A 15,446-nucleotide genomic window follows, 5' to 3' on the forward strand; every position below is an offset into this window, starting at 1 on the left:
ACATATATATATAAAAACACAAGGTTCACAGATGTTTAATTAAGTATCCAAGTTCCAAGTTGGGGTCCTTCTCCCACTGGAACAAAAAAAAACTATATATGATATATATATATATATATATATATATATATATATATAGATTCTGCATAAAAATGTTTTTCTCCTTTCTTCTTCTGTACTGGTGGCCTCATGCATCCTGAAGATCTGGCCTTTGTGCCAATTCTTAAAATACATCCTTTGTACTATATGGGTTTACGCCACTGGTTAAAAACCAGATCAACAAGAAACTTGCACTGATCAGCTGCATTCAAACACAAAAACACAAGTAAAATACTAATTTAGCCTGTAATTGATGCAACATTGACGCTAATGCCAATATTCACTGGGCTGTCCTAAACTCTGCAGCTGTCAGTCATCCATCTTCCCTGCCACTTTTGCTTCTTGCTGTCAGTCTATATATTGACTTCCCATCTTGTACAGAATTCAATGCTAAGCTTTGGCTCTAACAGTCAGTATTAACGCGCTGATATTTAAAATGTTTGTAGTCCTAGACATGCCTTTCATTTTAACCATAGACTATCCTATTCTTTTGGGATCTTTTATACTATCAGATTTCTGAAATAAAGAATTGTTTTTATAATATAATAGTTTAGTTTTTTTTTTCCGGGATTATTTTTCTCTATTTTGCCCCTGATCCTGACAGTAACAAACTTCCTGTTCTAGTTTGACAATGTTTCCTCTCTGTTCTGTATCTTTAGTTCTTGCTCCTGATTTGGACTACAGAACAGTTCCTCCCCTTTTTTCGTCTCTAACATTGAGAGAGGTGTTCTGTAATTTACAGAGGTAACCTAGGAACGGATAACGACACTGCTTGTGTTAGAAATTTAGGAGTTTAGATTCCTGTGGTATCAACATGTATTTGAGCTTATCAAACAGATTTAACAAAGTGTTTGTATTGCTACTCTTGTAAAAAAAAGAGGAAATGTTAATTGTTTCCATGCACGTTTACTGTAGCTCTCCCCAGTGGGATATAGTAACCTTTTTGTCAATCTACTGCAGCTTCCTGAGCCTCTGGATGACACGAATGGGTATAGAGAGCAGATGATGCATTCTATTACCTTCATTGTGATAGGGCTGGTGACTGGCTGTCACACTGGGGTCCTGATTTTTATAATCTGGTTACCCCATGGCCAATTTTTATTTAGAAAATTTTAATAGTAAAAATGTTGGTTTGTGCACTGACAATCTACTGCAACCTTCCTCAACATTTTAACATGGAGGAATATAACTTTCAAGACTTGGGGAACCCCTTCTATACTATATCCACAGCTCAGAGTACATTAGTATAGTAGTCAGTAGGATGGATTCCTCTTACACTGCTGACCAGTGGGAAGAATGTCATCCTTACAGATAGCCAAATAGATCATTGGTACAAACTGCTCATGGCTCAAGCAACCTCCAGCACCTCTGGAATACTAGGGATCTACAGAACCTGTAACAGAGTAACAGCCACATCCCTCATACCTCACACAAACCTGTATTGGAGAGGCAGCATACTGGCCAGGTTAGCTTACAGAGTGTGGATTATGAAGTCCAGTATGTCCAAGCAGTGCCCACCAAACTGCAGAGACTATTCACATTATTTCCCTTAGGTTTAAAACTTTTAGCTTTCCAAAGTTTTATGCACATGCTGACAAAAAAACAAAACAAAAAAAATTTTTTTTCCAGGAGGGTTAGCAGTGATCATGTGATTATTTTAAACTCTTCCTACTCTATTAAATGTGGTTGGAGCCTAAAGGGGAATGTGAGGAGCCTTATGAGGAGGGACTGGGGGTGGAGCCTAATGAGGGGACTGGGGGTGGAGCTTAATGGGGACACCTGTTTTTTTTTCTGACTGCTGCAAAATGTGGTGCAAAAGAAACTGTGTTTAGGCAGGCAGAAGGTTGTCTAGTAATATGACTGGGATAAATGGAAAGTGAGGCCTGCAGCAATGGTCTAGGCGCAGGGCCTGCATGATAGGGTGGGAGGGAAGCCCCCTGTAAGTGAATAAAGGGTTAAGTTGGCTGAGTACAGAGGAGTTGGGTCAGAAATGGAGAGGGAGGAGGACAGAAGAATTAAATGGGAGGCTTTATTAAAATTCTCATGCACCCTCCCAGTTTAAAATGAGGGGCGGTTAGGGTTTAGGAGGGAAGGAGTCCTAATGGTAATTTTGGAAGGGCAACCCTTTTGGTGTGGGGCCCCTGAGGCGGTTCTGGGCGGCTAGGGGCCAGTGGTAAATAGATGTGATACTTGGTTGGGCGGACTTTACCTTTCCTAGGCCTGCAACCTGGTTGGTTAAGATTAGAGATGTTGGTGGATATAGTGCAATTGGGCATGGTTATTTAACAGGGGGGGTTTATATGCATTTCATACGGTTAGAATTGGTTGAAGAAGGTTGTATATGTTAAGTGGAAAAATTGGTATGTTATTTGAATGTAAAAAGTTATGCAAATGTATGTAAATAGGACATTTAAATAATTAAAATGAAGGTTATATCTATGGTTATTGTTATTAAAAGTGGTTTTATTTGTTTGTTAATAAACAGCTGCTTGTCAGCCATTTTAAATACAGCAGGTGTCAATGTGAAAACCGGGGGTAAGGTGATGACTGGTAAGTGGGGTAGGTGTTTTATGGGAAAAAAGGGGGGGTTTAAGAATACACGGGGCGAAGGTCTGAGCTGCCCCAGCCATGTCCAATCTACAATTGGATCATTAACTCTAAATACTGACCTTCCTGGGATAATAGGAAAACCTCTAACTGGGTTCCCAGACCAAAAGCATGGGAGCGGCAGGGGTTCTGTATTAAACAGAAAGAAAAATGTACCCCCACCCCGTTCTGTAAAACTGTGGAATAGAGGAAGTCAGTCAGACGCTAATGACTTGATGGTTCGGCACACAACACACATACAACAGCATTGAATTGTCAGGATAGAATAGCTGAAGGTTACACATGAATGGGATGGAGCGGAGAATCAAATGATTCTCTGGCAGAATGGAAAGAAGCAGACAGGGGGAAAGCTAGTAATTATAAGGGAAGCAAAATGCAAATGGAACAAATGAAAAGGCAATGGCTCCCAGACGGGCATTTTAGGTGAAGGAGATTTTCCCTTGCAGTATGAATGTGACAGAAAGAGGTCTGCAATTAGATATGCTCCCTTACCTATCTCACGTGGCAATGCACAAACTTTAGACATACATTTGTTCCATACAGCAATAGAACATGGATAACATATTTAAAGGGACACTAAAATGAATGAAGAAAAAAAGTACTACCAGCTGCTCAAATCTCCTAATAAAATCAATACTGGTAATGTACTTCCATTTCAGTGGATGGGGTTTTGTGCCCAATCTGACAAAGCTCTTAAAGTCCAACTCCAGATTGCACCGACCCCCCTTACCACGCTCTCCAGAATGTAAGGCTCCTTCTAGCTGTATATTAGCATTGTGTTGCTGGAGTGTAATAAACGCAATGCCGTGTTTTAACATTATTTTTGTGGAGCTGCTTTCCTTCTGGTCCCCCTGCTGCTATTAAAGGTTATAAGACAACCAAACTGCTACTACACTCTCTTATCTCTCCTCTGGACTACTCAACATCCTCCTCTCTGGCTAACTAAACAGAATTCTCCCTTTACAATCTATCATATAATGCTGCAGCCAGACTCATCCATCCTTCCCACCTCTCCTCTTCTGCTGCATCTCTTAGCAATTCTCTACACTGGCATCTATTTCACTTTAGAATCAAATTTAAGGTACTTTGTTTTGCCTTTAAATCCCTTCACAGTTCTTGCCCCACTTACCTTTCTGATCTAGTTGCTTTCTTCTTTCTTCCAATGACCTACTAATGACTTCCTCACTCATAACCTCCTCACATGCACAGCTCCAAGACTTCTCTAGAGCTGCCCCGACTCCATGGAACGCTATTCCTCCGTCTACATGGCTTGCTCCAACTTCATGCACATTTAAAAGCGCCCTTTAAAACAATCTTTTTAAACTTGCCTACCCATCTTCTGTCTCTTAAACCCTCACTACATCTCTACTATCTCCCCTCTTAATGGGTGCGACATCCCCCACCTCCTAGATTGTAAGCTCTTCTGAGCAGGATCCTCTTCTTCTTTTATGTCATAGATTGTATCTATATGTCATTTACAACCCCTATTTAATGTAAAGTGTTGTGAAATATGTTGGTGGTTTATATAAAGTTTAAAAATATATATATTATAATGCATATTGCCTAGAATTTATTATTCATTTACTGGAGGGACATTACCCATTGGTGAGGTGAATATAACTTTGCTAAAAACCTAATGGACAGGCGATATCTCCACTGTTAGGGTAAATATTGAATAGTTAGGCTATTTGGGCAGACAATCTTTCCGCTATCCAGCAGTTGCCAGGGGTGAGATTGATGAAGTAAGTAGATTGTCATTTTATGAATTTTTTTGTGTATTTTTGCGTTCTAGTACAGTAATTCAAAATACTGAAGGATCAGTGTGATTGTTACATCATTGCGTCTTTGCATGCACAGCTAGCATTAAAAGCCAGCGTAAAATGCAAGGTCCGCTTGTTGGGTTTAAAATCTGCTGTTTAACAAAGCAAAAAATGTAGTCAGGGAAAAATACATATTTTATTCTTACCTTACCCTGGTCTTCCTTTTTAAACAAATTTCTGAGAAATGAAAAGCAGCCACTGGACTGCTGCGTCTGTTATGTAAATTTTTCTTTGACTGATTATCTGGATACTCACCGAGGATTTTAAAGTATAAAAGCCAGTCAGCAACTTGCATTACCATTAGGACATGTTTACTTTAACTGGGTTGTCATATATATATATATATATATATATATACACACATACATACTCACATACATACACAATATCAGCTTGAGCATTCATTCTAAATGTAAACTTATACACAATACCCTACACATGACTTTGACAATTACACATTTATTCAGGATTTGTAGGCAGGCCAAGAAGGTGAATTTTAAAAAAAAGTTACTGCTTGGAGAAAAATGCAGATGGTGGCTGTTTGACAGGTTTGACAAGTAATGAGCCTCAACCATAATAAGAAAAACTAGGAACTTTCTATACATTTCAATCTAATCTCCATGAAGCAGAATGCACCTTTCAGATCTTTATTTTAAGGCCTTTATACCCTTTTTATAGGACTCAACATCTTGGCCCTCAAGGAAATCCTCAACAGCCTTGATGACATCATCAGAGTCAAATTTCTTCCCTTTTAGGTATTTCTTTAAAATTACAATAGATAATAGTCCGATGGGGCCATATCTAGCGAATAAAGTGGGTGTTCTAACAGTTCAAAGCTGCATTCATGAAGTGTGACCATTGCAACAGCTGACTTGTGTGCTGGCGCATTTTCCACCAACAATTTTTAACCTCCCTAGCGGTAACCCCAAGAGTTGCTACAAGTGGTACCCCGAGTCAATGAACCGCTAGGGAGGTTACATTTATTAAAAAAAAATAAATAGATATACTTACACTTTTTGATCATATTTCATCTAAGGCTTTATATTTTATTAAATTTACAGAATTTTTACAAATATTTTTAATATGTCAAACAGCCCTTGTAAAATGGTCCTAATTTTTTTTTCGAAAACCTAGCACAAACCTGAATCTGCTACTTGTACTGTGCATCACACATCACTTCAGTGGAGCTGTGCACCATGCAATCTGACACAAGGTACCACAACCACTATAAATATCAGGTTTCTAAAGCTTGCATCACTTAAAAACACAAAGATGCCACTATGGAGCACATTTAAAAAGCTGTTTATCTGCAATTCACCAAACATTCACTGCACACAAATTTCCCTAGTGCATGTAAATGACAGTGATTGATTTATCACTAGTAAAGGTTTGGTTAAAGTCACATTCAGTGCTTTATAACTATGTCCTAGTTAAAAAAAAAACTTGTCTAGTCTTTTGTTAAAGCTCCAATCTTCTCTATTTTTAAAGTGCAATACCTACTAAAGGCTACTGATGTCACTGTTGTAGTTGCAGAGGATACAGAATAAAATAATAACTATTATTAATTTTTTGAAAACTGAGCATGGCTGCACACATACATACATTGGTTATTGATACAACGTTTATATCTATAAGATCCAATATTTGGAGTTGGTGGAATTCATTATTTTAAACCCAAACCTCAAGCAAGTGGTCAAAAATACAACTAAAACAATAATAAAATTAATTTCTAACATCCCCAACTTTGAAAAGTTAAATAAAGAAAACCTAAGTTCTGTGTTATGTAGGCATGCCTTCCCTATACAGAGCAAGGTAAAATACAAAACAGCATGCAGAAAAGTGCCTGACTCCTACCGATGCCAAGAAACGGGGGAAACAAGTCGGAAACCGCTGACAATGCTGCAAGGAACTGTAATGAGACTTCTGGTATGTTTAAAAATATTGTCAGAAGAAAGTATAACCAGCACATATTACCTTTCATACCACAGGTCTTCCTTTACACTTTACCCTGGATAATTTGTTTCATTTTTTTTAAATGTTCAGGGGAAAATGCATAGAGGTGATCAGAAGTACACTGCACAAACCAACTCTTCCTGAATATGTTGTGCTGAAGAAAAGCTTGATTGGGTTTTGTCAGTGTCCTCTACAAAACATGAATGTAATACTTAGGCTGATTATCACTTCAAGGCTTGTATTGGATGAGAATATGAAGTGTGTACAGCGCTCGTCCGACGTCATTCATGAATCCATCCTGGCGGATCTATGAACGACGAACAACTGCAATACAAGTGAAGGGGAGAGAGCGCAGAGGGGTGCAGCTCCGTCATTCTTCCCTCTTGATAGAGCAGAACGGCATTGTATGTACAACGCTCATTCATGCATCTTTCAGTCCTTGGAAGGGATCGTGAAATATTGTGTGTTACTTCCCCCACCTCCTAGATTGTAAGCTCTTCGGGGCAGGGTCCTCTCCTCCAGGGTGCAGACAGAACCACAGGACAAAGCCAGGGTTTAGGAAATGGACACACCTGCAAATGTCAGACTTTGGTTCCCGGGAGAGTTAGGTAATACTATCCACTTTGCAAGCATCGTTTTTTTTTTTTTGTTTTTTACGTTTTGATTTTAGTGACAGTCACTTTAATGAATACAATGCAGTAATAACCTTTTATTTGCTTGCAGTTTATCTTTAAAATAAACATACATTTTATCTCAGGGGAGAATTAAAAACATATAAAGTTTTGTAATCAAACAACCGAAGTATGGGACAGCAAAATCCTTATCAACCAGACCACAGATTTCATCAACCGGACTGAATGATACAATAGCAGTTGCTAGCAAATACTGGCTGTCCTATTTTAACAAATAATTTTTGAAAAACAAAAATATATATTTTTTTCTAAAGCTGTATAAAATTTTTACTGTCCATTTTGCTGAAACCAAAAAGTTACATGTGTTTTTGTGTTGGGGAACCCAAGATCAGACTTTAGTTAGTGGCTAACACAGGCAGATATTTGTATCTTTCTGCTATAAACTGGCTGTAGTTCTGGCCAACACTGTATACATGAATATTATAACCTATCAGGAGATACCAAACACCCACCACCTCAGTTGCAAATTTTGCAGAGCAAATCATATTCCATATCACAAACAGCCTCAGAAATCTCAACTCTATTGAACACCATTGTGTCATGATCAACGACAAACCTGGAACTGGGTCAAATGCTTTGCTGAAATCCAGATTATGCCTACAGTACAGCACTCTGGTCCAAGACATTTGTGTCAAGAAATTCAGTTAGATAGGTTTGACATGATCTGCCCTTTGTAAAGCCATGCTGCCTTGGGTCTATCAAGTGCTAGGTTTTTAAATGACCATCGATCCTTTTATTCGTGTGGATATGTATATAAATGTGTATCTGCAAATCACATGTAACTTCTCCTATTAGAAGAAATTACATACATTTATACTTTGAAATTTTCCCAGAATTAATGCCATCAGGTCCCAGTGTTTTTAAAAGTTTTATGTTAGTCAATTCAGTAATATGGACAAATCAAAGACCTTGATCAGAAAAGCCCAGCCTTTTCTCCGACCTCAAAATATTGGATCCCAGTTTGTCAGTACCAGGTATAGCATATGATCTTCTCCTAATCGGCTTTTATTAATGGTTTACTGAAAACCCTTACACTGCCTTAAACAATTTTTTTCTTCTGTTTTGTAAGTGCAATAATGTCCAAAATCTTGAAGACACACACACCTATAATAAATCCTTCTGCTTTTTTGTCATTTGAGTTGTCTTGTCAATCAACAGGTTATCATAATTCCCACACTGTCCTGGGAGCTTTTATATTAAACCATTTGTTAGGGAAGATCCCTCTCTGGTTTGTAGGCAGACGCAGAGGTTTCCAGGCAATTTATTGGTAACCCTGCCTTTCGTTTGGTTCGTTATGGTTATTTCCCAATCATTTGAAATCCTGAACCATGTCTTTATGATTATAGTCCATCAGGGATGGATGCAGACCATCATTTCGTAAAGACCAATATCAGATCACCTTGTAATATTAGGATTAATTGAAACCTTTCCACTATATATTTACCTCTTCTGTTTAAAATAATTTTTTTGTGATTATAGACAGGCAAGACCCCTGACTATGTAAAGATCTAACCTACCTTGTAAAGATCTTAGCATAAACTCCAATAATCGTACTGCACATTGGTGAGAGGGTACACAATATTGACACTGCCACTTTACTGGATTCCTTGACAATATTTAAAATATACCTCTTGATTCTCCTGACAGGAGCACCAGGTTTACACCTAGATCAACAAAAACAAATTGACTCCAGGGCACAAACCATGTAATCCAGGCTAGAAATGTCACCAAATTTTTGCCTAAAAACCTGCAAAAATTCTAACAGCAACCAAACGCGCAAACACGTACCACAGAAAGCAACTATCAAACCAATAATTACATGAACTTAAACCATATTTATGCATGATTAAAGACACAAGTACTTTTTTTTATTTCCCCTCCTATTGTGCGTTACTTCCCCCACACCTCCTAGATTGTAAGCTCTTCTGGGCAGGGTCCTCTCCTCCTCTACACAAACACACTGAAAAATATAGTCCAATGGGTAATAGGTTTAAGAGGTTAAATTAAAACCTATTTGGCTCACAGTTGGTGTTAAAAAAGTCATAAAGAACAAGAAAAGGGCATTCAAAAAATATAAAAATGAAGGATCACCTTCATCGTTTGAAAACTATAAAGAATAATAACAAAAAGATGTAAAAAGGAGATAACGTGCAAACGCCAAAATAAAGGACAGACTGCAAAGGTAAGTAAGGCGAACCCCAAATTTAAAAAAAATATATAATAATAGCAAATAGATCAGATCTGAGCATGTAGGCCCCCTTAAAGGATGTCGCTGGGTTGGTAACTGGGGATAAATAAAAGGCGGATTTACTAAACATGTTTTTTTAGCTCTGTGTACATAAAGGAAAATAGCAGAGCGCAAGTCCGACTTCAAAATAGTAATGTCACTGCCTTAAACGGTTCACAGTGGCTCAAAATTTAAATGACTGAGAAACAGTTGGGCAAAATTAAGGATGACAAAGCACCAGGACCTGATGGAATACATCCACGTGTCCTTTAAGAGCTGAGCTCAGTTATTTCAAAGCCATTTTTTCTAATTTTAAGAGACTCTTTAATGTGGCATGGTACCAATGGATTGGCGTAAGGCCAATCCTAGCCTCAAAAAGGGAGCAAAGTCATTACCAGATAATTACAGACCGGTTAGTTTAACGTCCATAGTTGGAAAGCTCCTGGAGAGTTTGATAAAGAGCCAAATAGAGGAGTTTCTGCTAGAAAATGTTATAAGTGATAGCATGGCTTCAAGAAAGACTGAAGTTGTCAAACAAATTTACTCTCTTTTTATGAGGAAGTAAGTAAACACGTAGACAGTGGAATAGCAGTTGATATAGTGTAATATATTTGACACCGTACCCCACAGGCGGTTAATATGCAAGTTAGGGTGAATAGGTTTGGAAAAGTCAATCTGTAAATGGACAAAGAACAGGCTTAAGGACCGCATCCTGAGAGTAGTGATTAATGATTCATACCCTGGATGGTCTAAGGTTATTAGTGGTGTACCCCAGGGTTCAGTGTTGGGATCTTTACAGTTTAACATCTTTATAAATAGAGTTTGTGATTAAAAGTACTATTTCTGTGTTTGCAGATGACACCAAACTATGTAATGGAATTATGTCCATACAGGATGTCTATAATCTACAATCAGACCTGGATGTAATGTTTGGTTGGGTAGCCAAGTGGCAAATGACATTTAATATAGATAAACTTAAAGTTATGCACTTGGGGGCTACCAACATGCATGCTTCATACTGTCCGGGGGGAATACAGTTGGGGGGGCATAAATGGAAAATGACCTGGGGGTTCTGGTAGATCATAGACTTAATAATAGCATGCAATGCCAAGCTGCAATATCTAAAGCTAGTAAAGTAATTCCTTGTATCAAAAGAGGAATAGACTGCAGAGATGGAGACATAATCCTGCCCCTGTACAAAGCATTGGTCAGACCACATCTGGAATATGCAGTCCAGTTTTGGGCACCAGTTCACAAAAAGGACATTGTGGAATTGGAGAGAGTGCAGAGAAGGGCAACTAAACTAATAAAAGGAACGGAGGCGCTCAGCTATGAGGAGAGATTAGCTGAACTGAATATATTCTCCCTTGAGAAGAGATGTTTAAGAGAGGATATGATCACCCTGTATAAATATATAAACGGTCCATATAGAGAACTCTCTGTATATATAGAGCGAGAACTCTTTCCAATTATTCACTTTGAGATCATTACAAAGAAGAAGAGGATACTATTTGTCTGGAGGAAAAGAAGTTTAAGCTCCGGAAAAGGAAGGGATTCTTCACTGTAAGGTCTGTGAAAATGTAGAATATGCTCCCGCAGGAAATAGTTTCAGCAAGTTCTATAGATTGCTTTAAGAAAAAGCTGGATTATTTCTAGAAGCACAGAATATAACTGGGTATTAAAGCTTTAAAGTAAAAATAACCGTGACTGTTGATCCAGGGAACATCCGATTGCCTCATGGAATCAGGAAGGAATTTCATGCAGCATTACCTAGAAATGATCAAATGTAATCTACACATGACAACAAAGTAGCTATATCTGTCCTGGAATCAGCCCTTGTAATTTCTTCCACAGTAATCAATCTGAGTTGCACAGTGCAAGTGGCAGGACTACGTGCCATTAAGTTCAATCATAAGCACACGGGCATTTAATGCATTTAGAAAATCTGTAAAAACACTCATTAAAAAATAGTGTAAACAAATACATGGGGATATTGTCCAGGTCAAACAAAACTTACCTCTGCGTCCTGGATAAACATGTGGGTAATATTCATAGTAAAGGTCAGGCTGGTCTAGGTTTTTAAAGGCTTCAAACTCCAATTCAGCATTTTGGAAAAGGCCCAGCTTCACCAACAAAGACAGCCGCAGGAACCAGAGCTGGAACACACAAAACACCAGATAACTGGGTGTCACTAGGTGACTAAGTGTCTGAGTTTAGAATTGCAATCCAAGGTACCCTTGCCTTTAAGGCATTCATAGATGTGAGGTTTGGCTGATACTGAATAGGAAACTCACCTGTAAAGAGTCTGTGGTGTGGTTGGTTGGCTGACCGCTCTTTCCATAACCTTGTCCGTGTGCCGTCAGAAGGCGTCCACTCAGGTCAACCGCCGCCCGCCAGTTCTTGCTGTTCTGTTGGATGAAAAGAAGTGAAGGTAACTAAAAAATGGTGCCAATAAAAGTGCTTGGCTGGTTAATTTGCTTGAAGCAGCTCAATCCAGCCATCAGTAATGATGACAAGGTCAGTAAAGATGGCCAGAGAAGCCGGAGATGTCATTTATCAAAGCTGTACGTATAATTAGGCAGTAAGTGAAGCCAAGCATGAGATACTGTTTATGGCAAACACAAAACACTGACAATATTGCAAACAACAAATCTCCCTTCATTTGCAAGGGAGCTAATGGCACGCATTCTTCTATGGGTTCAAATGTGTGCATGCTGCGTATATAATAGACAACTTTTTGCTCTTTCTTCTTAAAAGGTTTGAGGTTATTGAAAAACAGAAGAAACCAGAAAATGTTTTAAATATTCTATCAGAATATAAAACTTTCTGCTTACGGTATAAAAAAAAGCATAGCATGGAACATATATCCTTAACTAAACCTACCCAATTAGGTAATCCTTTTTTTTATATTTCCTATTAGTCTTTAAAAAAGGAGAGTACAAAAAGGTGAATTACAAACAATACAACACAGTTTGTAGGATAGATGTGAAGTACAATAAGGTAAGGGGAGGTAAATGGAAGGGGGGGTACGTAATAATTTTATTAGCAGAAAGAATATATTAGGTTTTAGAATTTATGGCCAATGGTCCCTTGAATCATCTAAAAAATAAATTAAAACCAGCAGAAAGCTCAAGAAACTTGGTCCTTGTGGATTCAACAAGGGCTCACATTCTTGATCAGGTAAGGTTGCAATACCACAAGGCACCACCCCATACTTTTTAAAACTTCCATTAAAAAAAACAAAAAACAAAAACACCATAAACATTTGACAAAGGCAGTGGCATAATCCAGAAGTATATCACCTCCCATTAAATTCTAAAGGACACTGGGACAATTCAGAACTATTCAATAATGACAGTGTATGACTGCAATGCATAGCAACCCACTTTACACATTTTGGCACACTGCATGGTAATTTATGGACTGTGGGGTACGGTTTTGGAAAATTGCTGCATGTCTGACTTTTGTTTTTCCAATTGATACATTGAGAAATGGGTGATTAACAGCCTTCAAACAAATAAGCTGTCTTGTAGAAGTGCATGTTTACGCTTATCATACGTACTGCAATAGATGGCATCGTTCAGAATAGGCCATAGGAGAGCAAACTGAGCAAAGTGCAGTAACCTATAGCAACCTCAGGATCGGCCCTTGATGAACTTAAATATCATTTGTTTCTATAAGTAAATGGCCCTTGCATCTCAGCAAAGGTTTTTAGAATGAAAAGATATATGACATATTTAAAGATATTGCAAGACTATGTGAGAGAACCAGGAAGTACAAATCTTTCTTCCTAAATTATTTATATCTCCTCCATGATAGCATGGTACCATAGAAGTTCTCATGTTTATAATGCAAGGTGCAGAAGTATGTCTGTGACTATCCCTAAGGCCTGACTGGAGAAATAAATATCTAATGAAATGCCACCAAACTGGTACGGAGAGCCTTTAATATAAACCTGTACAGGAGAAACATTCAGGTTAGCAGTGCATGTTACTTTGTCCTGTAGCAGTCACCCAATGCAGGTATACAGTTTGGCCCGTCATCCTCATTAAATGTAAATGGGATTTCAGGAGTAAAGAAGAACCTACAAGGGGGTGTAGGCAAAACCTTTTTGTTTTGGAAAGAATAAGGAAATGTTAGAACTTGGTCATGATTTAATTGATGTCTATGTTTAAGCTGTAGGGATTCAACCATTGCATTTGTTCTGCTGACCATAGATATCAGGACAGAAACTAATGAGAAATACACAAATGTAGAGTTGTTACTAAAACTAGAAGTAAGAGTAAGTCTTACAACAGGGACACCTATCCTGGAGACAACTCGGTAAAATGGCAATTCTGCCCATATTTTAGTTTATAAAGCTGTAAATGTGACATCCACTAAAACATTTCCTGATGGAGAATCAGTTACTGTCAATAAACACATGGACCTGGAAGATTCTCTACAGAAAAAGGTAAAAAAATAGAAAACCTTTCCACAAACAAGAACACCCATGGTTTGTGTTTGCACTACTGTTTAGTGATTTTCATTAATCCTGCCACAGACAGGACTTCCAGCTCTTTATTTACCCTACAATACTTGCCCCTGCACATTTTTACAATTATGTATTGCTTTTTTTTTCTTTTTGCATCCTGCTTCATGGATTAGACTTTACATCTTCTCCTGGAGACAACGTGAAATATAAGAGAAATAATTTTTCAAAAAAGTGATGGGAATATCAATCTTACACATTTATAATCAACAGAGTGATCCTTTAACATGGTCCTAACCATATCCACATGACCCGTACCTCTTGTACTGCAACAATACTCTTCCATATTATGTCATGTAATATGTAACCATACAAAATATTAGGTATAACATATTGGGCCTGATTTATTAAAGCTCTCCAAGGCTGGAGAGGATACACTTTCATCAGTGAAGCTGAGTGATCCAGCAAACCTGAAATGGATCTCATAAAAGTAATTTGCTATTTGTTATCGAATGTTTTAAATATTGGGCCAGATCCATTCCAGGTTTGCTGGATCACCCAGCCTCACTGATGAAAGTGTATTCACTCTAGTCCTTGAGCTTTAATAAATCAGGCCCATTATATCGAATTATTTTTGTTTTTGTTATCTTCTGTTGAATTTGCTCAGTTTAAGATCTCTGTTAAAATGTATGTCCTCCATCCAACACAAGAAATCAGCTGATGTATATCAGGCAATGCTATTAAGTGACATTTAACTGTCTACTACTTATTAATGAGATGTACAAATTAATAAACTACTGTGAAAGCAGTTAAAAAAGGGTGACTTTATTGTTAATGTACAGTGTCCTTGTAATGCACAAGCATGCATAAAACCAAATCACAGGTGCTCTAAAAACCAAACAAAACGCACATCTTTTTTTACAACAAAAAATAAGGCAGAGAGGAAATAACTTTCATTTTATAGCACATAGGAATTCAGCATTTTCCACAGACACCGCTAATAGTACCTGTGTGCCATTCCTCCCCAGAAACAAAGACTCAAAGGGTGCCATTAACGCTACATGTGACACCATTAAAGTGATTAAAACGTCCTCCTCCACCAGTTATGACATTCTTCTCCATCATAAATTACACTGCTACAGCACATTGGCACAGCTTTGGAAAATGCATTTATTAACCCCTTCTAAGGAGGTTCCTGTCTGCAGAAAGCAGAGCACCGAGCCTTTCTATTAGATCATTAAAAGCTTTTTTAGCAGTTGGCAGGAACTGTCCATTGCCTGCTTGGCTCCAGCCCAACAACTGACCCTTTTATGTTTGACAGATCTATCTGTGGGTGATTAACAAGTGATCCTGCATAAAATTATGATACCGAGAAGCCTAAAAAATGGAAACAGCTTCCAAGCTAAATGCATCAAGGATGTTACATCTTGGCGTTTTATCAGATATGAAAGTATACAGTCTCACATTCACAGTGGATCAAAACAATATCCAGCTAATGAATGTTGACTCCTCATAGTATAGTAATGGTCTATAAGTAGATAGACCACGGTAATGCTTAACATACACCAGCATTTATC

At 38.0% G+C, this 15,446-nt stretch overlaps 1 protein-coding gene across 1 annotated transcript in view; it reads right to left on the reverse strand.

Annotated features, from left to right (window-relative positions):
- The window catches only part of TRAPPC12 (trafficking protein particle complex subunit 12), a 73,058-nt gene that overhangs the window by 42,095 nt on the left and 15,517 nt on the right, over nt 1–15,446 (reverse strand). Inside the window, exons 4-5 of the mRNA XM_072407570.1 lie at nt 11,693–11,806; nt 11,416–11,554 (exon numbers count right to left, since the gene is read on the reverse strand). Of these exons, the coding sequence (XP_072263671.1) occupies nt 11,416–11,554; nt 11,693–11,806 (253 nt within the window). The remainder of the gene's footprint in view (nt 1–11,415; nt 11,555–11,692; nt 11,807–15,446) is intronic.

Source organism: Pyxicephalus adspersus, chromosome 4 (genome assembly GCF_032062135.1).
Source record: "Pyxicephalus adspersus chromosome 4, UCB_Pads_2.0, whole genome shotgun sequence".
Classification (NCBI taxonomy): domain Eukaryota; kingdom Metazoa; phylum Chordata; class Amphibia; order Anura; family Pyxicephalidae; genus Pyxicephalus; species Pyxicephalus adspersus.